Here is a 26,945-nt window from a genome sequence, read left to right as displayed (position 1 = left end):
AAACTACCAGCCAACTTCCTGAAGCACTGAAGCAAGTTGGGAGCTTGAAAGAGAATACAGGCAGCTACCAGAGGGATACCGTGAAGGAAAGGTAGTGATGTCCAAAGAAAGCTGCTGCCTCCATGTTTGGAGGTGAGCCTGGGCTGCTGTGGGGGTAGGACTAACAGGTGGGAAGAAGAGCCTCCAGAGCAGGAGAGAGTGAAGTTAATTTGGAATCTCCCAGTTTCTCTGCATTTTTCTTTCACCACACCTAACCAATGAAGCCTTCAAAAACTAACGACAGCTGCTTTGTCTCTGCTTTCTAAATCTTAGGCACCCTCTCTTTTGACTGACTCTAATCTTAAGCCTTAAAAAAAGGTTCTGGGAAATATAGTTCCAGCCGTACCTAACTTCCAAATAAAGACAATAGGAAAACCACGCCTCTACTCCATCCTTGTACAACCCAAACATACTCTTCCTCTGCCAGAGGGCACAGTTCCACGTGTTACCTTAGTCACAGGTGATGTTCATTCTTCTTTGGGCTGAATCACACTCCCCTGTGGATGTCTTGTAACCTGAATACTAGGCTATCAGGTTAACCACTATTAACACATCTTATGTTAACAGAGGAATGGAAGATGCAAGAAAAGCAAAGAAAAAGAACTGAGATTGAAAGAAAAGAATACATCTTTTTCACAGTTGGGATGAAATACCCAGAACTACAGTTCCTGTTTTTGAAACTGGATATAGAGTGATTACTGGTATTTCTAACTTCCTTCTTACACTACCCATTCCATATCCCTTTGACCTTACTAAAAACTTCAACTGTCAGTTTGTTGCTTGCTGAGATGATGCAAACGGTCATTCCTGAATCATGAGCAGTTACTGTAGTTTTCCATTAATTTTCATCACAGATATAGGAGTACTAAGAGACACCTCAGTAGTTCTCCTGTGTTCCAGACATTCTTGTCCATGCTTTCATTGTGTATGGTACAGAATCATCACCTGAGGTAGTATAGTTAGCCCCTTCTTTTCCTCTTGGTTCACTGGCATTTAGAAGTTCAGAGTGGCCAGGTGCCGTCTCAACTTCCAGTCTAACAGAACATTTACTGTATCCCTTGATGAAAGAATTTTACTCTGGGAACCAAACACTTCAATCCAGCAGAGCCTAAGATTGCAGGAATACGAAGCTCAAATTCTGTCGGCTCAATAGGAACAGAGAGCCCATCCTACTTATATCCCTTGCAGAGAAAACATTTAATAAAAATTTTAAATTCTTTTGAACTAAAAAGAGAAACTTCTTTAATCTCATAAAACATTTCTAATAACAACAGTTACATCAATTATACTTAATGGTGAAATGTTAACCTCATACCCTTCAAGATTGGGAAAGACATTAAAATGTCCATTCAAAGTGACATTTTATTAGAGGTCTTAAAAATAAATATGTTGAGAGCACCTGGCTGGCTCTGTTGGTAAAAATGTGACTCTTGATCTTGGAGTCCTGAGTTCAAGCCCCACATTGGGGCTACAGTGTACTTAAAAAAATAAATAAATAAAAATTAATAGGTTGACAAAGTACAATAAAATGATAAAGAGAAATGAAAAGTATAAAGATTGGAAAGAAAGAAAATTGTCATTCTTTTCAAGACGATTGGAAGTATATATAAAAATTCAAAAGAGTAGATGAATAACTTGTAAGTAATCTTAGCAAGTTGGCTGGATACAGGTTAACACACAAAAGTCAACTATATTTAAATATCATAGGGACAGATTTAGGGATGAAAATTTTTTTTAAAATCTCACAATGTTGAATGAAAGAAGAAAGATACAAATGAATACATATTTGATGACTCTTTTTATATGAAGTTTAAAAACAGGTAAAACAACTGTGTTGTTAGCCCTACAGTAGTTACCTTTGAGGAGGAGGGAAGACAGAGATTGAGAAGGCGCATGAGGGACTTTCAACTTTGGTAGTCGTTTACTGGTGTTTTGCTTTGTTATATATCATGAATAGCATGTAATGTTTTGTGTACTCTTCTACATGTATATATTTTTCACAATTAAAATTTTTTAATAAAATGAGAAATTGTATATAAATAAAAAGAAAAATGAGGAGCGCCTGGGTGGCTCAGTAGGTTAAGCATTTTACTTCAGCTCAGATTATGACCTCACAGTTTGTGAGTTTGAGCCCCGCATCGGGCTCTGTGCTGTCAGTTCAGAGCGTGGAGCTTGCTTGGGATTGTGTGTCTCCCTCTCTCTCTGCCCCTCCCCTACTCACGCTGTCTCTCTCTGTGTCTCTCAAAAAATGAATAAGCATTAAAAAAAAATTTTATTAACAAAAAGAAAAGTTATAGAAATAATAAACACATCCAAGAGCTGGCTCTTTGAAATGGATTAATAAACTTTTGGTTGATCTAAAGCAGAATAAAAAGTGAAAGATTAAATATATCAGAAAATATAGTGGGTAAAAAGATGACAAAAGTCAAAACTTAAAAGTATACAAAAACTATATAGAAATAAAATATTATTGAAGGTCATAACAAATTTAAACCCATAGAGAGGTAAATTATGCTTTAGAAAAGATGACTTAGGGGCGCCTGGGTGGCGCAGTCGGTTAAGCGTCCGACTTCAGCCAGGTCACGATCTCGCGGTCCGTGAGTTCGAGCCCCGCGTCGGGCTCTGGGCTGATGGCTCAGAGCCTGGAGCCTGCTTCCGATTCTGTGTCTCCCTCTCTCTCTGCCCCTCCCCCGTTCATGCTCTGTCTCTCTCTGTCCCAAAAATAAAATAAAAACGTTGAGAAAAAAAAAAAAGAAAAGATGATTTAACAATATAGAAATGTCAATTCTCCTTAAAGTAATCTATAAATCTAATATTAATCAAATGAAAATGTCAACCATTTTTTTAACTAGACAAGATGATCCTAAATTAATATGGAAAAAAAATTAATGAACAAGCACATTCAGGAAGTTTCTCAAATAAAAAACAAGGAGAGACCAGTTCTGTGAAATTTAAAACATTATCAAGATACAATAACAAAAATTATGGAAGATAAAAAACTGGAAAAAAATTCTTCATACAAAAAAAGTACAGGTGGTCCTCAACTTACAAAAGTTCAACTTAGAGCTATTTTTTGACTTTATGATGGTGCAAAAGAGATATACACTCAGTAAAACTCGTTCAAATTTTGAATTTTGGCCTTCACCCAGGAGAGCGATGTGAGGTACGCCACTGTCGTGATGCCGGCAGCAGCAGTGAGCCAAAGCCCCTAGTCAGCCACGGCATCACAAAGGTAACAACCCATCCACATACAACCGTTCTGTTTTTCACTTTCAGAGTGAGGCGTTCAACACTCAATTATAAAACAGGCTTTGTGTTTGATGATTTTGCCCAATTGTAGGCTAACATAAGTGTTTTGAGCACATTTAAGGTAGGCTAGGCTAAGCTATCAAATATGGGCGTTAGGTGTATTAAATGCGTTTTTAACTTGGATGTTTTCAGTTTACAACGAATTTATTGGGACATAACCTTATCATAAGTTGAGGAAGATCTGTACACAATGAAGTCAAAAGTCAGTCAAATAACTGGGAAAAAAACTTTCAACTTTTATCGTAACTGGAAATTTTACTTACTAAAGACTATCTGCAAATCAATAAGAAAAAAAGGTGGATAACTCAATAGAAAAAATGGAAAGGGATTAATTAAATAGTTAAGAAAAAAGGAAACAGAAAAAGTCCTTTCTACATGTGTGGCAGCCATGAAAAATTTAACACCATAATGAGAACCCTAGAACATTTTCCTAGGTATCATGTGGTGAGAAAGGGAAGGTATAAAACAGTTATGTGTGGAATGCTTTCATTTGTGTAACCCACCAAACAAATATACATGCATATACATGTTTGTATGTATTACACCTCTCTTTAAGGCTACATAAAGAAACTCACAACAGGTCAAGGATTCTGTGGAAGGGAACTAGGATGGCCAAGAGACAGGTAAAAGAATAATATCACCATGTATCTTTTTTTTTTCTTTTTAACATTAAAAAAAGACGTTTTTAAAGTATAGTTTCAGATTTAGAGAATAAGCAGATAGAGTTCCATATACTCACCCCACTCCCTGGCAATTAATGCATCAATGTGATATATTAACCATAGTGCATAGTTTACATTAGGGTTCACTCTTTATGTTACAGAGTTCCGTGGATTTTGACAAATTAATGTCATGTACCCACAATTACAGTAGCATACACAATAGTTTCACAGCCCTAAAAAATGTCTATCCTCTATTTATCCATCTTCCTTGCTACCTACTCCCCACTTGCCCCCAACAAGCACTATTTTTACTGCTATAATAGTTTTTACTTTTCCAGAATGTCATGTAATTGGAATCATACAGTGCAGACTTTTCAGACTGGCTTCTTTTGCTTAGCAATATGCATTTAAATGTCCTCTATGTCTTTTCATGGCTTGATAGCTCATTTGTTTTTATACACTGTTGGATTCAACTTGATGATTTTTGTATCTATGTCCATGAGATATCAGTCTGCAGCTTTCCTTTCTTGTAATGTCTGAGTTTGGTGTTAGGGTAACGATGGTCTCATAGAATGACAAGGAGTGATCGCTCTGCTTCTGTTTTCTAGAAGAGATTATAGGGCATTTGTATCATTTTTCTTAAATGTTTGGTGGAATTCATCAGTAAAACCCTCTTGGCCTGATACTATTTTGGAAGGCTAGTAATTAATTTCTTTAATATAGTCCTATTCAGAGGATCCATTTCTCCTGTTATATTAATTAGTAGCTTGTGTCTTTCAAGAAATTGGTTCATTTCATCCGAGTTATCAAATTTGTGGGCACAGAGATGTATGTAGTATTCCTTTATTATTCTTCCCATATTCGTAGGCTCAGTAGTGATGATCACTTACAATTAGTAGGCCTGTGCCTTACGGCTATAACCTCTACAAATAACTTGTCAGAAAATTTTCTCCCTTAGTTGAGACTTGAAGATTCCATTGGACTGGAGTTGGGTAGTTCTCCTTCCTCCAAGTCCGATAAGGCTCCAGAGCTATTCTTTGTTGGGTAAACCTTTACTATGTTGCTAAGAATGCTCTCTGCTAATTTCAAAAGGATTACGTTCTCTCTGCCTCTGACCAAACATGAGAGGAGTTTTCTCTGACCTTCACTAGAACCTGGTGAGGCTCCCAGAGAGAGGTAAAACTCAGGGCACTGAAAGTGTGGATGCTCTTAAGGATTGATAAACTGTCAAGCTAGTTCACCCAAGTCTGTAGCAATTCATCAAAGTTACCACTCAGGTGTTCCTACCATGCTTGTGCTTCGGGTAAGTTGATCTATATTCTCTGTATTCACCTAACTCCAGTTTTTGAGGTGGTGATTAGTCCTGTGACCTCAATTTGCTGATGAATCTAAATAAAGTCATTTCAGTTTGTTCAGCTTTTTTCTCATTGTGAGTGTGGGAGAAAAAATTTTCAAGCACTTTGCTTCTCAGAGTAGAAACTGGAAGTCCATGTATCTCTTCTTAAATTTTGAACTTCTAAGCATGTGCTTATATAATCTATTCCTTACCGCTGCCCCATTCCCAAGTAGAGAATTCCATTTACAGTTGTTAAAATTAAGGTGATACTATTGCCTACAGACGGGACAGATGCAAAATGGGCACAAATACATTTGATTAATATTATAATCATCACTGAATGAGATGTTTTACTACTTGGATCAATTCACATCATTAATAACTCAAGTCTCTTATTTAGATTAGTAGTTCAAAGAGAGCAGCAATTCAAGTCATAGCTCCAATTAGTCTAAGCTCAAGGGTGTTTGCATGAAATACAGGTCTAAGTAATTCAAGGTGACCTTGCTTATTAAAAGGGTTTTTACACAGCCAGCCTCAAATGTCTATTACTGTTAATTCTCCTCTTGATTCCATACAACTTTCCATTATTATTCCTGATCTTACAACTAATGGCTTCTATTTTATTTCTGTAAACACAATGCATACATCTTTACTTTGAGATACATGGCCCTAATATTTTTGGACTTTTTAAGAGGCTAATATAAAAATGACATTTCTAAATAGAAATATTAAGATGAAATAGGAAAACTCTGATTTATATTAAGTGGAAACTGACTGAAGTTATTACACGTATATGGTGGCTTAAGTAGCTAAGTATCTTTTTAAAGCCTGTATGCTCTTAGTGTCCATAAATCTGTCAAAAGAGCTAGGAAGATAACAGGATCCAAGTCTTAGACATACTGTGTTGTTATTAACATTTGGCAAACTTTTTTCAACCATGCCCTTTCCTCAATCTCTTCCAGGAAATTAAAAAATAACAATGTACAACTTCATAATGAATTTTGTAGATATAGGCATTAGTTGGAGAAGCCTGTGACACCCAAGAGAAGGCAGATTTAAAGCATGGAAAATGTCTCTTTCAAAGAGAAAAATGGTTTACTTAACGCTGCTTAGAATAGCTACTTCGTAAAAATAAATTAGGTAAGAGAGCAACTACACTAGCTTTGGTCAAGAAGTTACCCTAGGTGTAGACAATACTTTGAAGATTTATTTAACTCCTAGTACTAACCTTGCCACCCTGCACATTCTTGAAAATGCAGAATCTTTCCTGTTAATTTTACTTTCTACAATTGGCCATAGGTCTGATGATAAATAAGAAACCGAGGACAAAGGAAATAAAGGTTTCTACCCTATTTCTCTCGCAAAAGGGAGGTAAGTACTTACAAAGAAACTACTAAAAGCCACCAGCTTTATTTCGTATTTTTAAATAAATAAAAACAACACTACAAAGTATGTATTATCTTCATTTTGTAGATGAAATTTTCCTTAGGTAAAGTCAGAAATTAAATTTTGATGTGGTTACAAAACTCAGGTTTTAAAACATGGTTTTGAAAATTTTAAAGTAACATTTAAAAATTTTAGAATGTAAATAAACAACAAATTCAAATAATTTCACTACTGAAAGGCAACCAGTTTATCATTTATATTTATATTTATACATACCAATATATCTTAAAGATATGCAGATATATGAATCATTGCTTACAGTCTGGTTTTATGCTTTTTCCATCCTTTTTCTAGGATCTCTTTCCATGTGCCTACATATTTTTTTCAAAAGGCTGTTATTTTATTGAATGTATTTTACACTGTATACATGGGTTGCTTCCAATTTTGTTTTTCAATAGTGTCAAAATGCACATTCTAAATCTTGTTGAATATCCTTAAATTCCTAGAAGTGCAATTGTCCATAATACATGTTTATTTATTAAAAAAAATTATTTATTATTTTTCAGAGTGAGTGGAAAAGGGGCAGAGGTGGGTTGGGAAGAGAGGATCCGAAGTGTGCTCTGTGCTGACAGCAGAGAGCCTGACATAGGGCTTGAACTCACAAACTGTGAGATCATGACCTGGGACAACGCTGGACGTTTAACCGACTGAGCCACCCAGGTGCCCCCCCAGTACATGTTTATTTTTTAATCACGTTATCTGTTTGTGTTTGACTCTCCGGGCTTCTTTTCTGAAAATGTAATATAAAGTTTAAATCTTTTTGAAACACAAGGGGTCTGGGTTTACTGTTCTTTAAGAATCCTTTCAGCTCTAACATGCTCTGATTAACTGTGGGTTTTATACAAATTAGTTTGTTATAGTCAATACTAGTTTTTATTTGTGGGTAAATGAAATCCTGCCTAATTGAACGTGAACAGTGTTGTCTTTTCCTAGGGCTAATCATAAGCCTTTTTATTTGAAGTTTGAGAAAAGCATAAGGCCACTCTAATACATTGTATCTTTTGGCTCTTTGAGATTAGTGAGATGAAATATAATTCTTGGAATAGTGCAGATAATGTAATGGAGAGGCAGAATCATGTTCACTACTAAATCCCTGCCAAATGCTCAGCTACTTAGTGGAAAATTAGTTTTTAATAACATAATGAAACTGTAACCCAACCTACTCTATTGACTTTGAAAATGTCACTTTCTGTGCAGCGCTGGCTAGACCTTACATAAAAAGCCCTTTGCTGTATATTCTAAGAATTATCCATCGTCTTTAAAGATACCAAGAGCATATAAACACTGGGTCCTTGGGGAATTAACTAAAAATGTGCGTTTACTTGAGAGGAAAGTTACTTTGCCTCACATCTAATGACCTTTACAATGGGCTATTTTAACGTGAAGAAAAGCTGGTTTCTGAGAAGTATGGTACCTCTCATTCCTGGTGATAATTAAGTTTTCTTGGGGTATTTTCAAATGGTTAGATGAACAAAAGCATAAACAAAACAAGCCTCATGACAGGCATGACAGGAAGAAAGTCAATTAGCTACAAAGTGCTGAATAGAGCAAGATTTTTTTAAGATTTCAAAGTGATTTGCAGATTCAAAGAAACCCATAATTTTTGTTTCCCCTAAATGTACGGATTACGAAGCATACAATTTCCAGTACTTATCAGGTTCATTATGTACATTATAAAAAAATTAACCATTTACCTTTTAAAGGCATAGGTCACATTTTCATGTGTTCATTTTTAAAAATTAGTTATTTTGAATGTTAAAGTGAATGCAGAAAATATACAATTTGTTTCTTAATCCAAAAGACTTATCATTATGGGTAATATGCATTGAGTATTTACTGGTGATCATGGAGAGAACCAAGGCAAGTGAACAAGATTAGGGGGTTTGGGAAGGAAAATACTATCCAAAGGGCCCTGTGGTTAAAAAAAAAAAAAAATTCCACATGCCTAACATACCTATTATTTATTTTCTTAAACTACAGGAAGCAAATCTCAAATTCTTGGCTTGTGAGAAGATGCACACACAAAAAGTACACACTCTGTTAAGTGTAAACCTGTAAGTACTATATTTTAGTTTTGTCAGTGATGTAATAGATGATGTAATTTTGATTGCTTTTCCCAGTATATCACAATATTACCAAAATGTCCAATTTTTTTCTATTAGAAAGTAAAACAAGTTAAAAAATGTGGCAACCATCAGAGTAACTAACAACGTATTCAAGGCAAGAATTATCAGTGGATGCTGAGATTTGTAGGTGAAAGGTATAAGAAATAGGGTACTTGCAGTATCTCCCCACAAATTACTAATTATTTCAAAAGAGTAAAATAATGTTATAATGAAGATACTACTTGTGTGTAAACAGGTAAATATATTATGATGTTGAGAGCCAGATATATTTCCATATAATCATTTAGAGGAAAAATTATAACATTGTTTTGGGCATTAATGATACAGATATATGTCATCTATAGCATAAAAGAAGAGGAGGGGATAAGAAGACCAATGCAGTTGCAGGTTTTCTCCAATTTTATACTAAGTAGTACAATATTAACTCCAAGCAGACTGTGAAAGTTAAGGACTTAATTGTCAAGATAGATTAAAAAAAAAAAAGCAAGACTCAACTATGTATTGTCTACAATCATAAGTTTTATATATAATGATACAGGTTAAAAGTAAATGGATACAAACACATATAGCAGACCAACAGAAAACATTAAAAGGGTGGAGTGGCTATATTCATATCAAATAAAATAGACCTCAGACCTTAAGCCTAAGTTTACCAAAGATAAAGAGGCATAATAGCAAAGTTTTGACAGTTTTGTAAGTAAAGTTTTATTAGAACACAGTTCTATATGCCTATTCTAAATGCCTATTTATTTACCTGCTGTCTATGGCTGCTTTCTTGCTACAGTCACAGAACTGGGTAGTTGTGATAGAGACCATATGTCTCACAAAGCCTAAAATACTATCTGGTCCTTTACAGAAAATGTTTGCTGACTCCTATAAAGTAATTAAGTCACAAACAAGGTATGTGTTTGATTCATCAGTAGGTAAATCAGAAGCAAGGCTGTAAACACAATTCATAACTATTTGAAAAGAGGAAAAGAAGTTAAAATAAGGTTATGAGATTTAGAGAATATACCTTGATTAGACGTACTTTAACACCTGTGCATGAGCCTTGGGTAGAAGTTGAAAGTCAAACATTTTCATTTAACCAACAGTCTTAAGACAGTCTCATTACATCCTTAACATAAATAACTAGTCTTTATAACAAGTAGAAACAACTAAAAGGACATTAATCTGACAATCTACCCTCAAAACACAGGATTAAGTTTTAATGAGTATTTGGTTTTGCCCTGACATTAGGCAGTTTAGTATAAATTTCAATCAGCCAAATTTTAAGAGAAGCTCATATCTGTTCAAGTGGCAAATGTAAATGGGAAAAAGAACTGTGTAATGTACACTTGGACAAACTCTTAATAGCAAATTTTTTTAAGAGAATTTGAGTAATTCTATTATAATGATGCATTTATTTAGTTTTATTTTCTCTACTAGGAAGTGGTCATATATACACAGAAATCATTTGTAAAACTCTTTGGTAGTGGCTCAAACTTGCTTAAACTAAAATTTTTTAAAACACACACAGACACACACACACACACACACACACACACACACACACAATTTTAATCTGAGGTATGGACCTAAAAAGAAAAAAAAAAAAAAGAGAAAAAGTACTTAACATACTAAGGTTAAGAAAAATAATAGCAACAATATGAAAGATGCTACAAGAGAGAGAAAGACTAGGATAAACAGAAGAAATGAAGTGGGTGATGATTAGTATTCACCTTTAAAGCTGAAGTACAATTTTTTCTCTTTAGAGAAAAAAGATAAGGAATAACTCATTAAAATTGTTGTGTTAAAAAAAGGTTACTAAAAAATACATGGACTCTCTGTCTATACAGATCTTTAAGAATAGGCAAATTGAGTGGCTTAAGTAAATGCATACTTGGAAAAATGGACTAGATCTGAACCATCCAGCAGTATGGCAGTTAAAATTTTAATTCTTCAGTTGCACTACCCTTATTTTAAGTGCTCAAAAATCACATGTGGCAGGGGCACTTGGGTGGCTCAGTCAGTTAAGCTTCCAACTTAGGCTCAGGTCATGATCTCATGGTTTGGGAGTTTGAGCCCCGTGTCGGGCTCTGTGCTGACAGCTCAGAGCCTGGAGCCTGTTTCAGATTCTTTCTCCCTCTGTCTCTGCCACTCCTCCATTTGTGCTCTGTCTCTCTCTCTCAAAAATAAACATTAAAAAAAATTTAAAAACAATCACATGTGCCTAAAGGCTATGATACTGGACAGTGTATAGAACATTTACATCATTATAAAAAGTTCTATTGGGCAGTACTGGGCTAGGCTCAGTGTCTTAAAAGTGCCTAAAGTGTAAAGATAGTTTGATTTTCCCTAGAGGTTTGGTTTGTTTATTTATTTTATTTATTTTTTTATTATGTTTCTTTTATTTTTGAGAGGCAGAGAGAGACAGAGCGTGAGTGGGGGAGGGGCAGGGAGGCAGGCTTCAGGCTCTGAGCTGTCAGCACAGAGCCTGACACAGGGCTCGAACTCACGAACTGTGAGATCATGACATGAGCTAAAGTCAGATGCTTAACTGACTGAGCCACCCAGGCACCCCTGGTTTATTTATTTTATAGAATTTTCTCTTTTATTTTACAAAGCCTTTTATTCTTCAGTCATATTTATCAATTTAAACACTTTTTCATGTAAAATTGAAACTGCATGCAATTTCAAGAAACAGAATGTACCCCTTATAAAACAACAATCTAAAACGTGTTACTCTGTACAATGCTGTTTTTAAAATCTGCAGAACTATACAAAATGTATCCAAGTATGTAAAACTATTATAGTTTGACACTTAATGTAATTAGCAAATTATGAAAATATATTTAATTTCTAAAGATAATTTCAGGTATATTATGGTTGAAAAATAGAAGTAAATATTAGTTCACTTAAGTCACAGGAAGACATAAATAGGGAAGAAAACACTAAGCAAAATTAATGGTTATAAAAAGTAGCAATAAAAATCAACCAAAATATCGATATAAAAACTCTTCTGTTTTAAACACCACTTAGAACATTTGATTCAAATGAAGAGTACTGAAAAAATCCCTTTGTATTAAAGAAATAAATGTATAAGGGTATTTAAACTATGCCTTAAAATTAAATGGCCAAATTAAAAACTATTTCAATGAAAGGCAATATATTAAATGCAACTGACATTAGAATCAACAACAAATAACAGATTTCTGAATATGTAGCAAGGGTGGAATCCAAGTTATCCTTATGTAAATCAAAAGAAATTCATAATTGATTGGAAATGATATGGGTATACCAACATAGTACATTTTAAAAAGATTAAAAATTAAGGCTATTCATAATTGTACAAACTATAGTGTTTTTTATGTGACAACGTATTCATTTAACACATCAGATATTTTCTAATTTTCATACATTATTTTTGTAACTATTCATTATATTTTTTCAAAGTTAGAACTAATACCATATATCGTACTGTATTTTAAATGCAGTAACAAAATTATTTTAAATTCACTGAATTTTCTTTTGTGCTATTTAGAAAAAAATTTCCCTGGCAATAACATGCCTTCTCTTTTTATACTAGTAATTGTATTTTCAATTTATTAATCTTTAGGATTGTTAAATCAAGAAAGTTTGATTTAAAATCTAATTACAAATGAGAATAAATTAAAAATCAGAAGGAAAATGGAAAAACTTTACAAAAACAATAATGGAGGTCAAGAAAAATATTCTAATATAAGAATGAAAGATAGCTTTAAGCAATAAAAGCCAGAAACAGAAAGTAAAACTTTTAAGACCAAATAAAAATATTTATCAGATCACGTTCTTTACTAAATTAATAATTAGACAATAATCTACTACTGTTCTGGGGTCACAAATTACCTTTTCTACCATACCTCCCCAGGAAGATAAATACATAACTTCTATATGCTGAGATTCACAGTTTCTGGACTTATTTTCCCACCACTTAAACTGTGGATCATTGCGATCATATGAGAGTGTTTGTTCAACTCCTCTTGCTGAAGTTTCACCAGCGACTCCTTCTCTTCCAAACGACCTTCTAATTGGGCCTTTTGAACCTCTAGGGAGGAAGCCTAAAGAATTGGGGAAAAGGGGAAGATTTGAGGAAAACAACTTAGCATGTCTTCCCTTCACAGGTATCTTAAGATGTTCTAATTTTCATTTGTAAAACAACCATGTCAAAAGACACATTACAAGTATGTACTACATTTAGTTAAATTATATGGTAGATTTAAGATAAGGAATTATTAATAATACAGATTGGAAAAACACATTCAATGTATCTTTTTAAGTCAATATTAGCAGCTGAAATTTTGCAGAAAATATTACACATTACAATTTGGAATCACTATTAAGATAACCACATTAAAGGAGAACCAGGAAATTGGTAAATGTGGCATTAAATTTTATGCCTCTTCTGTCATTTGTGCTCTGTGGTTGTTCAAATGGTCATTCAATCCTAGTCCTCATCTTCCTGGTAGCAGATGGGCCAGAAAGCACTATTCACAGCTACCACACATAAACAACCAGGACAAGGTGGAATGAGACTAGACCAGATTCAGAATACTGCATATGTCTACTGTTCCACTTAGCTTTGTGACTGACCTTGAGCAAGTAACTCAAGACTCACTTTAATTTGTAGGTTTAAAATACTTATCGATACTTATATATTAATATATATGTTAGGAGGATTCAGAAAAATGTTTCAAGGGGTCCTTTGCAAATTATAAAGTTCTGAACAAATATGAACTACTCCTAAAAGAACAGAGATGCAGCCATATACAATTATACATGTGAATGTATTTGGCATCCGGAACTGGGAATCCCTTTAGGTATTCTTTGCCTACTTAAAAGGAGTTAAGTGCTGGCACAGAATATATATTTAATAAAGTTTTGGTGATTTTAGGAAATCACCTTTCACATTGTGAAGAGAGTCTTTATAATAAAACAATTGTCAATTTTGAGATTATAGTATCTTCTAAATATAATTACTAAGTAGAACTTTAATTTACCCAAATTCATCTTTTTCACAAAATCAGACTTACCATAAATGAGAACTCAACAGATTCTTACCTTAATGCTCAATTCTTTTCTTATCTGTTCTGTTCTGTTTAATTCTTTTCTAAGGATATCAATGGTTTCTTCCTTATCTTCCCTTTCTTTTTGCAAAACTTTAATCTTTTCTTCTTGTACTTTTGTTTTTTGTTGCATATCTTAAAAACAAACAGAGTCAGCTATATGCCCAGAAGTCCTATAACTGATGTTACCCTGAAAAAGTTTATTAGGCAGTACGTAATTAGGGCAAAAAAATGACAACTAGGAAGATGAGGAAATATCTTGCTGGAAATAAAAGTTTTACAGTATTTGATTAATAAAAAACACCACCTAACTCTTCCCCTATGCCAGTATTAAACAAAAAATGCCAAATCTCCATGTCTTTCCCTTTTCCTCTGTTCCTATTATATATATATATATATATATATATATATATATATATACACATACATATAGTAATGAGGGGAAAGACAAACCTTAGAGCTCAAAGGTTAGAAGAGAGATGGAGAAAAGTATGAAAATTATATAGGCAGATGTCTGTATTCTAAGGCAAGTGAGTTAGAACAAAAATGTTTTTTTGTGGATTTCAGAGCTACTACTATTGAGAAGCTGGTAACTAAAAATTACCTAGCACTGCCACCTGCTGTTACATTCTTTTAAAACTCATTTTAAAAAGAATCCTTTCCTTAACTCCCAGATTAAAAAAAATATATATTGCCTTTTCAATTTAATCAGTCTAACTAAACTGCTCTGTAAAATGTTATGGCAAGAAAAGGGGAGCTGTTTAAAATGTGATTTAATGTTTAAAACAATGAGAGAAGTAGAAAATAATGAAAAGGCAAAATAAAAACCATTCATGCTTTGATTTTTCTCCCAACACAAGATATGTTAAAATATAGACAATTTATTAAATAAGAAGCTACTTACTTGCTAGCTTACATTCTCTGTCTACTAGTTGGTTCTGTACTTCTTTTCTCTGTTCTTCTTTCTCTATTAATTGGGCAATAGTCCTGAAGTTATAAAAATATAGAAGAAAACATCAAGGAAATATTTCATTTCTTTTTCTCTCCAAAAAGTATTTTATGAGACAGTTAATAAGAATAATAATCACCTTCACATTTTGCCACAAAAGTATTTTATATCTAAAATAAGTTATAATTCTATTAATTTATCTGTAAAAATAATGTTCTATATAAAGGGAATCATTGTTTTTGAAAAATCCAAAATAATTAGAATTAAGAACTAGGGATTTTACTTTTCATTTTGTTGCTTGAATGACTCATTCAACTTTTTCACTGTTTCAATTTGTTTATTTAGAGAATCACATGTGATCTGTAAATCTTTATTCTTCTTTTCGGTGGTTTCATTCCTGAAAAGACAAAATGAGTTGATATTTTTATGGAGGAAAACATATGATGAGGAAAACACTGTGTGTCCTTTTATTATTTCTTCAAATCAAACTGCATACACTGAAGGAAAGAAGAGGAATGTTATGAACAAGCAACACACGAAGAAAGAATAGCAACTCAAAAAGATATTAAAGATATGTTTTGGGTGATGTTGGAGGTAATATTTACTATGAAAAGAAAATATGCAGGGCATTTACCTCATATTTATGGATATAGAGCTTTATTTTACAGATAACATTGCCTTAAATAATTTGCTATATAGTTATCTTTATAGATAAGATATTTTTATCCAGAAATTTTTTAAAAACTTCTCTAAAACAATGAAGTCTATTAAAACATAAAACTTAAGTCTGCCATCATTAGCCTCTTGGGCATAATATACGTTTAATTAAAAATGTCAAATTAACAAAGTGGTTCAGGACACAAAACTTCTCTGGTCTCTTTAGAGCCCTGCATCTAATAGTCCTGCTTATTTTACCTGCAAAGTAAACACAGAAATACTTTCTAAAGTGATACTTTGACACCCAAGTATCTTAAGTATAAAATGTCCTTTTCACGTCATTAAGTACAAACTAGTGGCACTGGGCAAATCTGGCCAGAAGTATTTTATTTGTCCCACACAGTTTTAAAATTTTGAATTTGGGGGCACCTGGGTGGCTAAGTCAATTAAGTGTCTGACTCCTGGTTTTGGCTCACATCATTATCTCACACTTCTTGAGTTCCAGCCTTGCTTCAGGCTCTGCACTCATAGCACAGAGCCTGCTCGGGATTTTCTCTCTCTCCCTCTCTCTCTGCCCATCCCCTGCTCACATACTCCATTTCTCTCCCAAAATAAGTAAACTTAAAAAAAATAAAATTCTAAATTTGAATGCCTTTAGGTAGTCTCTACCATTATAAATGATCTTTCCCCAGCCAGCTTCATTATTTGTTACCCATATGGCCCTTTAAGGCAGGAGTTTTACCTCTTGGCCCCTTACTCACTATCTGAACATCAGCAGTTCCTGGAAACCACGTATTTCTCTGGGACCACTGCTTACTTTTTCTCACACCCTGACTTAACAACAATAGTCCACTCTGTCAGGGCTGCCTAAAACAAACTTTGGAGCAAGTTGTTGGGAGAAAATATCCCATTTGGGATATTTTAGCATCACAAATTTTCTAGATGCTATACATTTTCTACACTTCATTTTAGCTGATGGGCAAATGAGCACATGGACCTTGCAGAGTTAAAATTTTCTGTATCTCTGTATTAATAGCGTAGACAAAACATTTTTTCAAATCTTACCAATCTTAAAATATAAGTTAAAACAAAGAACACGTTAACCAGAATGTTTTAATTTTTATTGTTTGGTAGAAAACACATAACTGTTCCTGGTCTTCCTTATATTTCAGAAGTTTTAAAACTGACCTAAAAGATAGAAAATTTCAACAGAGGAGGAAAACACAATCTCACATTTTGTTAGTGGGCATGTAAGTTATTGTAGCCTTTTTGGAAGGAAACTTGGCAATCCATCAAAAATTTGAAGACACATACCCTTTAACCAAAAATTCACCTATAAGAATTTATTCCACATATATAGTCATACATATAAGTAAACCATATTCAACGACATTAAGGAGAAATGCTGACAACAAATTAAGCAATGATTTAAACACTAACATCCGAGTTTCCATGCTATTAGGCTGAATACTATGCAATATTCAACACATTTGATCTGCAGAAATGGCCCATTAAATGGTTCAACTTATTACAAACTGTGGTAACTATGTACTGTTTCAGACCCTAGGGATTTGTCAGACTCGACTTTGTCAGACAAAGCAGACTCAACTTGTTCTTGTGGTGCTAACATCTCAGATGACTAATGACTGCATGAATACATGAAAAAAGTACAGTCAACTGGAAAAAAAAACAAAGAGACCTGAATTGTTTCTGACTTGGACCCAGAGTTTGAGTAAGCAATACTTCATTTACCTGTGATGTAAGTTTCCTGCCAACTACTTAACTTATGGAATTATCAGAACATAGGAATGCTTACAAAAGGATTTTAGGACCACAGGAAAAAAAAAATGCTGTGTGTTCATTCTAGATTCTAACTTTACACAGAAATATTTACTTTATTCATTTACCTCTGAACAAGTTCCATGTAGGATTTTGTGAGTATTTCATGTTCTTCAGCCACAGACTCTAATTTTCTATTATGTTGGAAGAGATGCTCAATATCACTCTGGGCTCTTTCTGATTCAACCTGTTGTGCCTTCAGCAACACACCAAGCTCTTCATTTTTTCTCTCAACTTCTCTCAACATACCAGCAAGTGTCCGTGCCTAAAAACAAACAAAACAGAACAGAGGCTTTTCTACCATGTATATAATATGCTCAGTTTCTACAATTTAAAAGGTTTACCAAATATCTAATAGGCTAGCATCTATTGGGTTATATAAAGTTTTATTAGTCACACATACTTATTATTTAACTAGTTCTAACAAATCTGACACTGTTATAGTTTTTTACTTAATAGATTGTTCTGACCAGAACAATCTTGGTATGGTCAGATTCACAGAAATGAACACAATTACAACAGCATGAAGGTAGCTCTACATACATTACTCAATTAAAAGGGTAAGTGTGCTCCTTGGGGCTAGCCATCAACTCCAAACCATAAAATTTATACAAATCAGTTTTCTCCATTTTAGGTAGGAATTAAGAATAAGATCTTAACCATATCACAGATGTTTAAGAAAACACTTAAAATCAGCACAGAGAATACAATCTAAATTTAATATGAAAGTATTTGTGACATGAAACATTAAAGAAACAGAAAACTAGAATGAGAAGTGAACTCTCCCCACCATTCATTAGCCTGAGAAATACTCTTATTTTGAAATGCCAGATAAAAACCTAAGCCCTTCTCTATTTTTATGACAGTCTATAAAACAGTTAATACCCCATTATTATTTTTATAAGTCTTTCCAGTAAAATGAGTAAAACATTAAATTCTCCAATAAAATGCAAGACATGTTCAACAGATATAGAATGTAAGAATGCGCTATGGGAAGGGAGAGGACAAAATGATTTTAATATCACTAATTTTTTTGTTGGAATTTATGATAAATTCAACATGCTATTAGTCAAGACAAATGAATCTATGTCAAAAGAAAAGGAAAGCATATGGTTATATTTATTCATATTTTTAAAAATATCTGTACTTCAGACTCTAAAGGTATTCTATGTGTCATTGATTTTAATGCTTCTCTCAAAAGTCAAATGACTTTATTATAATTCATTACAAATGATATCAAACTGTTGAGATTCCATTTGTGTCTGTTAGGAAATTTCATACTACTGCAGTAAGTTCTTACTCCTAATGATGCACACAGCACAATATTGAACTTTCTGAGCACCTGAGTATGGTGCTTGCTGGGGCCGGGAGATAAAACAGTCTCTGACATCAAGGATTGAGGTGGGGTTATACAATTTTCACAAGTGTGGGAAGAAGAGGACCAGAGAAAGCTTCCTAAGAAATGGAGGTAAACTAAAACCTGAAGGATTATTAGGAGTTAGGCAGAGAAAGAGGAAAAGTGTTCCAGACATGGCAGAGCAAGTAAAAAGACAGGGAGACCTAAGAGTATGCCAAGTAACTGCAAAGTAACAGAACTGCGTAAGAAACTGCAAAGTAATCTAATATAGCTGACTGCAGAAAATGCACAGAAATGCCAGGAGATGCGGAATGAGTTAGAATCCTTGTGTGCCAAACTAAGGAATTTAAACTTTCTTCTGAGTAAAATGGATAGCTACTGCAGAGTATTTAACACAGAAGCAATAAAATCAGATTACAGCCTCAGGGCTCACTGTGGAGGAAGGGAGAGTGGAACAAAATACAAGACAGATGACTTGGGATGCATGGGGAGGGTGGTTGAGAAGAGGGCTCCAGCCTGAAGGTAGGAAGTATAGGCTCTGCTATGTTTTCATATAAAAAAATGAAGGATTTGACCTGTAGCAAATAGTGGCAAGAACAGAGACAAGGCAGAAAAAAGTAATATTTACAAGGTAGAATCAACTGGATTTGGTAAAGGACTCCTTACAGAAGGTAACTGTGTAACTTCCAGGTTTCTTGTCTGGAAAACCCTTCAGAACAACATACAAAAAAGAATAAATTTTTAAAAAGGCTGCTGAGTTCAGGACTGGTTATACAGAATGGGAAGTATTTGCTATTTTTTAAACAGAGCTATATAGGAAGCATTTACTACTGAGCAAAAAGGATCTTGGCTCAGCACATAAAATTGGCGGCATTAACATTCTGGTAATGACTGGAACCACAGACTACCTAATAACAGCAAAGGGCTTAGAACATAACATGGGGAAAAGCCAGTATTTTAGGGTTGAGTGGAGAAAAAGAAATTCATAAAGGATACAGAAAAAGAATATCCATTAATTCAGAAAGAAAACCAGAAGTTGACGTTGTGACCAAAATTAAACAGGGGAGAGTTTTAAGATGGAGGGAACAGTCATGTCAAATGCTGAGAATGGTTTACTTCAAATACAGGAACAAAAATAGAACCACAGTTTTGTACATGTACTACTTCATTTATTTTTCCACTTATCAGCTAGATCTTTGTATTGTCACCTCGGTCTCAGCTTGAGTTCTTTGGCAGCGGTACTGAGCAATCAGCCGATCAGCCTGGGCCAAGGCTAGAGCTTTTGCTTCCAAAAGATCTTGTAGCCTACTTTCTTTGGACTATAAGAAAACATACCATCAATCTTTATCACTTCCCAGAAAACACCTTTAATAAAGCTTAACAGTTACATATAGTTAAAACGAGCTTGTACTCACAGCTAATGTGGACAGTTTCATTTCATATACATCCATTATGTCAGATATTCTCACATCATTAATCTGATCCTTTACCTAAGTTTTAACAGTCAAAAATCAGAAAGCTTTCACATTCAACAAAATAAAAAAAATAAATGTCTAATGTGAAACTAAATCATTAAAATTTAATGAGTAACAATGTAAAAAAATACGAATGTCCTATCAGGTGGTTCACAAACATTTCACTAACCTGGTTATTGCAGAAGAGTATCTGGGTAGGATTTGATATGCTTGTGGGATATATTTCTTAGATGGGAGGTAATAGAAGGGTAAGGGTGGGCTGCCCGGGGAAGACTAGGGGGAAAAATGATTGCTGTGCTAAAATGTTATAATTTTATGGCTAATGTTTTTCTTTCTTTCCAAACTTTCTAGAATATTGTTATTTTCATATTAAAAGAAAGATTTCGGGATGCCTGGGTGGCTCAATCAGTTAAGCGTCTGACTTCGGCTCAGGTCATGATCTCATGGTTCGTGGTTCCGAGCCCCGCATGGGGCTCTGTGCTGACAGCCTAGAGCCTGGAGCCTGCTTCAGATTCTGTGTCTCCCTCTCTCTCTCTGCCCCTCCCCTGCTCATGCTCTATTTCTCTCTGTCTCAAAAATAAATAAACGTTAAAAAAAAAAAAAAATTAAAAGATAAGGTTTCATTGCTCAAATTTGCATCTAAAGTTGCTTAAATAAATATTATAATCAGGGCTGATATTTAGTTGTTATGTACCACGCAGAATCCCATTTATAACGGCTATTTGCCACTCACCACCATTCCAGCCTGTAGTTTCTCTATTAATTCCTCAATGTTCAATCCAGGAACTCTAGCTTTCAAAAGTGGAGGAGTTAAACATTTTACCGATCTTGGAACACTGTGATTTAATGATTGCAAGGGCATTCTCCTGGGCATGTGTTCTGTTTCCTGTTGTCTATAGGCATTGTTTGCTGCTATGCTTTCTCCAAGTCTGAATTGGAATCAAAAAGAAAAACAAATGATTACAAAAAATAGAGCAAAAGGCAAAGTTAGTATAGAATTAGGGAATCTCTAGAATGGGTCTTTTGGGAATATAAGCCTTCACATGTTTTTGAAATAATCTTGGAGTTTATGATGAAGCCAAATTTTGGAAAATATCCTAAAAATTTGCCAGAAGAAACTCTTTTCTAGTTACAACTCCTTATAATGACAATTCCACCTCTGGTTTGGAGGTACCGGAACTGGTCTTTGAGTGTGGATTAATTGTAAAAATCAAGTACAGTGATATTGCTATTGGTAAGAACATCCTTCTTACCATGGACAACATCACCCGTCCTTTACCTATGTCCTTCAGTCTTCCCTTTCTCGTCAGTACTTTCTCACCAACCTGACTATTCTGCCCCTTCTATTTACCATATCTTGTTCCTGCCTCAGGGCCTTTGTATGAGCTGTTCCTTTACCAGATCTGCATAGACTTGGCTCCTTCTTATCATCAGGTCTCAGTTCAAATTCACTTCCTCAGAAAGGCCCCTCCATCCACAGTGAAGTGCACATTATGAAACTTAATTTTTTAAACTTGTATCCCAACTGGAATGTAAACCACATGACAGTGGCTCCTGGTCTAATTTACTGCAGTATCAAAAATGCCTATTAGAGGGGTGCCTGGGTGGCTCAGTCGGTTAAGCGGCCAACTTCGGCTCAAGTCATGATCTTGCGGCCTGTGAGTTCGAGCCCCGCGTCAGGCTCTGTGCCGACAGCTCAGAGCCTGGAGCCTGTTTCAGATTCTGTGTCTCCCTCTCTCTGACCCTCCCCTATTCATGCTCTGTCTCTCCCTGTCTCAAAAATAAATAAAACGTTAAAAAAAAAAATTAAAAAAAAATGCCTATTAGAGGGCCTGCACATTGCTGGCCCTCACCAGATGTTTGTTAAATGTCTAAATAAAACAAACATACACCAAAAACCTACTTATGTACCCACCCACCCAGCATATGAATTCACCTTATTAAACTAAGATGATGTACACAAAGGCAAAAACAGACATAAATAAAACAAATGAATACCTTAAACAGTGTCAAAAGAGAAACATAGACAACACCAGTAAGAATGGGGCAGCCAAGATATAAAGTGGTAGATTTCACATACAGAAACAGAGGATAAGACTACCACTTTCAGTGAAGCTGAAGCTTTCCATTCTGAAACACAGGGGCTTTCCTTTATATCAGATTACCAAAGTTGGAGCAATCAAGCCATCACAAAATGAAGCAGCTTCACAGACCACTTTTTTTTAAATTTTTTTTTTAACGTTTATTTATTTTTCAGAGAGAGAGAGAGAGAGAGAGAGAGAGACAGACAGAGCTTGAGGGGAAGGGCCAGAGAGAGTGGGAGACAACAGAATCTGAAGCAGGCTCCAGGCTCTAAGCTGTCAGCCCAGAGCCTGATGTGGGGCTCGAACTCACGAACCGCGAGATCATGACCTGAGCCGAAGTCAGACGCTTAACCAACTGAACCACCCAGGCGCCCCCAGACCACTTCTATCTTTAAATTGAGAAGCTCTCTATTTGTCCATTTATTTGTTTAAAAATATTCACTATAAAATGAAGACAATTTTGATTATGTGGTCTTGTTCTCCATAGTTCTTAATCTCTTAATTTAGGATTACTTAAATTATCAATTCTGAAAAATGAGTTTGCTAAGTTAGTTAAATAGCAGAGGTTAGCAAACTTTTTAAAAGACAATGCAGGAAGTATCTTAGGCTTAATAGTTACAACTACCTAATCCTGATGTCATAGCATGAATGTAGACACAGAAAATACAGACAATATGAAAATGAATGGGTATGTTCTTGTTGCAATAGAACTTTCTTTACAGCCTGCCTGCTGGCTATAGTTTTCAGAACGCCAGCATACAGGAATGTCTTACCTGCTTATCAACTTGCTTCAGTTTATTCAAACCACTTTTGCAAATTCATTTATACTAGCCACTTAAATGTTTTTTTTTAAGTTTATTTATTTTTGAAAGAGAGAAAATGAGTGAGCAGGAGAGGGGCAGAGAGGGAAAGAGAGAGAATCCCAAGCAGGCGCTGCACTGACAGTGCAGATGTGGGGCTTGAACTAATGAACTGGAAGATCATGACCTGAGCTGAGACCAAGAGTCATATGCTTAACCGACTGAGCCACCAAGGTGCCCCAAGCCCCTTAAATTTTTTAAAATTAAGGTAGACACAACTGGACATTTGGTTAACCATTTAGTTTACAGAGAGCCCAAAAATCTCAATTTTTTTCAAACATAACAGCAAATACTCTCTTAATGTTTGAAATTAATGAGTATAGCGGACAATTCTGCCTGGCCATTATCTATTCCACTTTCTGAAAAAAAGCACAGGATTTTTCTTTAGGAACACTACCACCGCACCCAACCTTTCAGTCCACATAGTTCTTTACGGCTGAACCCTTGGTATCTGTAAAACGATCCAGATCTGGTCAATGAGAGTGATGCTTAGACTTATCATTTATACAACTGGGAAAGTTCTTTGTTTTCTTTTCTGTTTTGTTTTTGTTGGTAGTTTTTTAGTCCTACATGCTATGTTCTTTATTAAGTGTTTAATCCTTTAGAGCAGGTTCTCATCATATCCTCTGGCAATTCTGTGATTACCTACAACCCTTAAGCTGAGGAAGTTTTTCCTCAAATCTAACCTAAATGTCTTTTTACTTTTTTTTTTTTTAAGTACAGCTGACACAGGGAAACTTGTTCTATCTTGTAAGAAATAAACTGATAGGATGTAAAGCATGGTTCAGAAGCTGCTATGTTAATATAGCAACTGAGAGACAGAGAGGCATACTGCCTGGATAAAATATTTAACCACCTAAATGTAGTTTTTCCCTGAGTATACACCTGGTCTTTTCAGTTACTGGAATCAAGTTTTCTTTTAATCACTTGAAAAATTACTGACTGTTACAATGTCTTTAATTCACAAATTTTCTAATCTATCTGTATTGAGGACTACCAAAGAAACATAGCAGGATATTCTAGAACCACGAGAGATATACCGCAAATGACTACAACTCACACTAAGGCAGGAAAATCTGGCAGTGGAGCAGCTTCCAATAGTATTCCCAATCCACACTGTACTTGTTCTCTATTATCTGATGTTAAAGCAAAAGCCAAGGGTGTAATCAGGCGTGGATCCTAAGTAAATCAGAAACCAGAAAACAAGAAGCAGAAAGAATAATGTCAGGCTTTTTAGAGCAAGATTGAGTAAATAGAGCTAAATCATAAAATAATTCTAGGCAAATTGTGAACAGTTTCTACCTGATGTTCGAATGTATTTATTAGCCTTTACCTAGTTATAGTTACCTACACAGTCAATATGAACACTAGCTTTAAAAATTTCTGGCAAAAGTTTTGAATGGTTTTGTTGTGCCTATGAAAATCATATTTTCAATATTTGGATGAATTTAAAACATCATCCATAGCTGACTGATTTTTGAATTTTGTCCAGCTACCCTTAAAAAAAAAAATCTGGCTATAAGAAATAATAACTAATCATTTCCAAGTAAGAATAAAATTCAAACTAAAAAAATTCTAATTTAGTAACTGAAATAATTATACTTAAAGCATAAGTCTTTCATGCCAGCAAGTATTTTTTTTTTAATTTTTTTTTTTTTTAACATTTATTTATTTTTGAGACAGAGAGACAGAGCATGAACAGGGGAGGGGCAGAGAGAGAGGGAGACACAGAATCTGAAACAGGCTCCAGGCTCTGAGCTGTCAGCACAGAGCCCGACGCGGGGCTTGAACTCACGGACCATGAGATCATGACCTGAGCCGAAGTCAGACGCTTAACCGACCAAGCCACCCAGGTACCCCCCAGCAAGTATTTTTTATTAGTACTGTAAGCCCCAAATAATTTATTCTGAAAAACATCTCCTAAAGGACATAAAAATCAGTTTGATTCAATTTTTAAGGTGTTAACAGAGAAAAATACTAAAATATGAATCCTTTATAATTATCCACATTTTACTATGTTAAGTGTCTTGTAAGTACTCAGTTACAATTGAAGGCCACAGAACCATGTTAAGAGCTGGGCTTTATCTCCATAACCTTCATGGTAACTCTTTGTAACTGCTCCTATGGAGAGGGATCATTATTTTCATTCTGTAGTTACGGAAACTGGAGTTCAGAGAAGTGAAATAACTTGCTCAAGTCCTCAAGTCCACACTAATAAATGGTGGAGTCAACATCTGAACTCCATCTCTTAAGCATTATGCTCTCAGAGTGTGTAAGTGGCACCTGTGTAAGGTTTCAGTTTTGGCTTCTATACAGGCCCCGGAGCCATCTTTGTTAAATCATTATAGTAACTTAACTCACACATGTAAGTCAGGTTTTGTGGCTATCAAGGTAAACATTTAGAGCTCTTATTCAGCTACTACTATCATCAAAATTTTTGAGTTAGCTATTTTCTGCACACCCTCTCTCGTCCTGTTATCATTCACAATCAAGTCCTTTTCTTCCAGATGTGTCCTTTATCCTCTTAATATCCTACCTCATCAACCCCAACCAAAACCAAAACTCCAGAACAAATACCACCCCCTCTTCACTGCAATACTAGTAGAAATAAACAAACATGAAGTAGGACACAAGAAAGGAAAAAGGCTGAGGAAGCACTACTATCATAAACAGCCCATACATTAGAATCAGAAGCATTTATGTTCAATTCCTGCAAAACTATGTAAAATCACCATATACTGGGAACATTACAGCTACTTAAGACAACTAACAATTGTCTTCTGATGGCCAATTCTAAGAGAAACATTTTCTAAAGATTAAGAATATTAAAACAGAAAATCACACATTAGGAAGCATTTATGTATGAATAAACTTCAATATTTGAAGAGTTTAAACTCACCTGCAGGATTTTGTAGAAGCTTACTTCCATGCCAGGAACCAATGGTTTAAGCTTGTTCATCAAATCAAGAGTTTTCAAAACTACATCAGCAGCAAGTTTGCTTTAAAAATAAGTCATATTTCAATTAGATAACTAAAAAACTGCTTAGAGATTTATTTGTCATAATTCTAAGAATATTCTGAAAAACCAACACTTTTGTTTCTAAACCTCAGGAAGATGAAGTATTTTATTTATTTATTTTGAGAGAGAGAAAACCCAAGGAGGCTCTGCATGCTGAATCCGACATAGGCTTGATCTCATGAACTGCGAGATCATAACTTGAGCCGAAATCAAGAGTTGGACGCTTAACCAACTGAGCCACCTAGGTGTACCAAAGTATTGTTTCTTTTGGGAAGTAAAAATACAATAGAGACCAGCATCCTTATAACCCAAGTCCAAAAAAACAAATTGGCATTAATAGTCTAAGTTTAGACAGTGTTTGTTTTTCTAAACTCAAATACCAGCATGCTTCAATTTTCTGCTCCAAATTACTAGCAGCATTGACAACATGCCCTATTTAATTCTTAGCTCTGTCATTGGAATATCAACAATAAAGGGCAACCTTAAGTGGTGTAGAATACCTAATATTTACCAATACACTAAACCATGTTTTCAGCCTTGTACCACAAGGCAGTATAAAAAAGTAAAAAAAGGTAATCCTTGTTCTTGAGGATCAGAAATTACTGACAATTTCAACATGGAAATCAGAACAAATCAGTATGTAGCATTTAGCAGGTCCTCACTAAAGACTTGTTAATGGACTTAATTCATGAGGGAGGAGGGG

General features: G+C 34.8%; 1 protein-coding gene across 1 annotated transcript in view; it reads right to left on the bottom strand.

The window, feature by feature from the left end:
• Positions 1-12,597: 12,597 nt before the first annotated feature.
• Positions 12,598-26,945, bottom strand: part of CIP2A (cellular inhibitor of PP2A) — a 33,338-nt gene continuing 18,990 nt past the window's right edge. The window contains exons 12-21 of the mRNA XM_030330447.1: positions 26,123-26,222; positions 24,284-24,402; positions 21,013-21,208; positions 20,220-20,294; positions 20,013-20,123; positions 17,516-17,712; positions 15,235-15,348; positions 14,907-14,989; positions 13,998-14,137; positions 12,598-12,997 (exon numbers count right to left, since the gene is read on the bottom strand). Coding sequence (XP_030186307.1) covers positions 12,827-12,997; positions 13,998-14,137; positions 14,907-14,989; positions 15,235-15,348; positions 17,516-17,712; positions 20,013-20,123; positions 20,220-20,294; positions 21,013-21,208; positions 24,284-24,402; positions 26,123-26,222 — 1,306 coding nt within the window. The 3' untranslated portion in view covers positions 12,598-12,826. The remainder of the gene's footprint in view (positions 12,998-13,997; positions 14,138-14,906; positions 14,990-15,234; positions 15,349-17,515; positions 17,713-20,012; positions 20,124-20,219; positions 20,295-21,012; positions 21,209-24,283; positions 24,403-26,122; positions 26,223-26,945) is intronic.

Source organism: Lynx canadensis, chromosome C2 (genome assembly GCF_007474595.2).
Source record: "Lynx canadensis isolate LIC74 chromosome C2, mLynCan4.pri.v2, whole genome shotgun sequence".
Taxonomy (NCBI): Eukaryota; Metazoa; Chordata; class Mammalia; order Carnivora; family Felidae; genus Lynx; species Lynx canadensis.
This window is presented reverse-complemented; position numbering and strand designations above follow the sequence as displayed.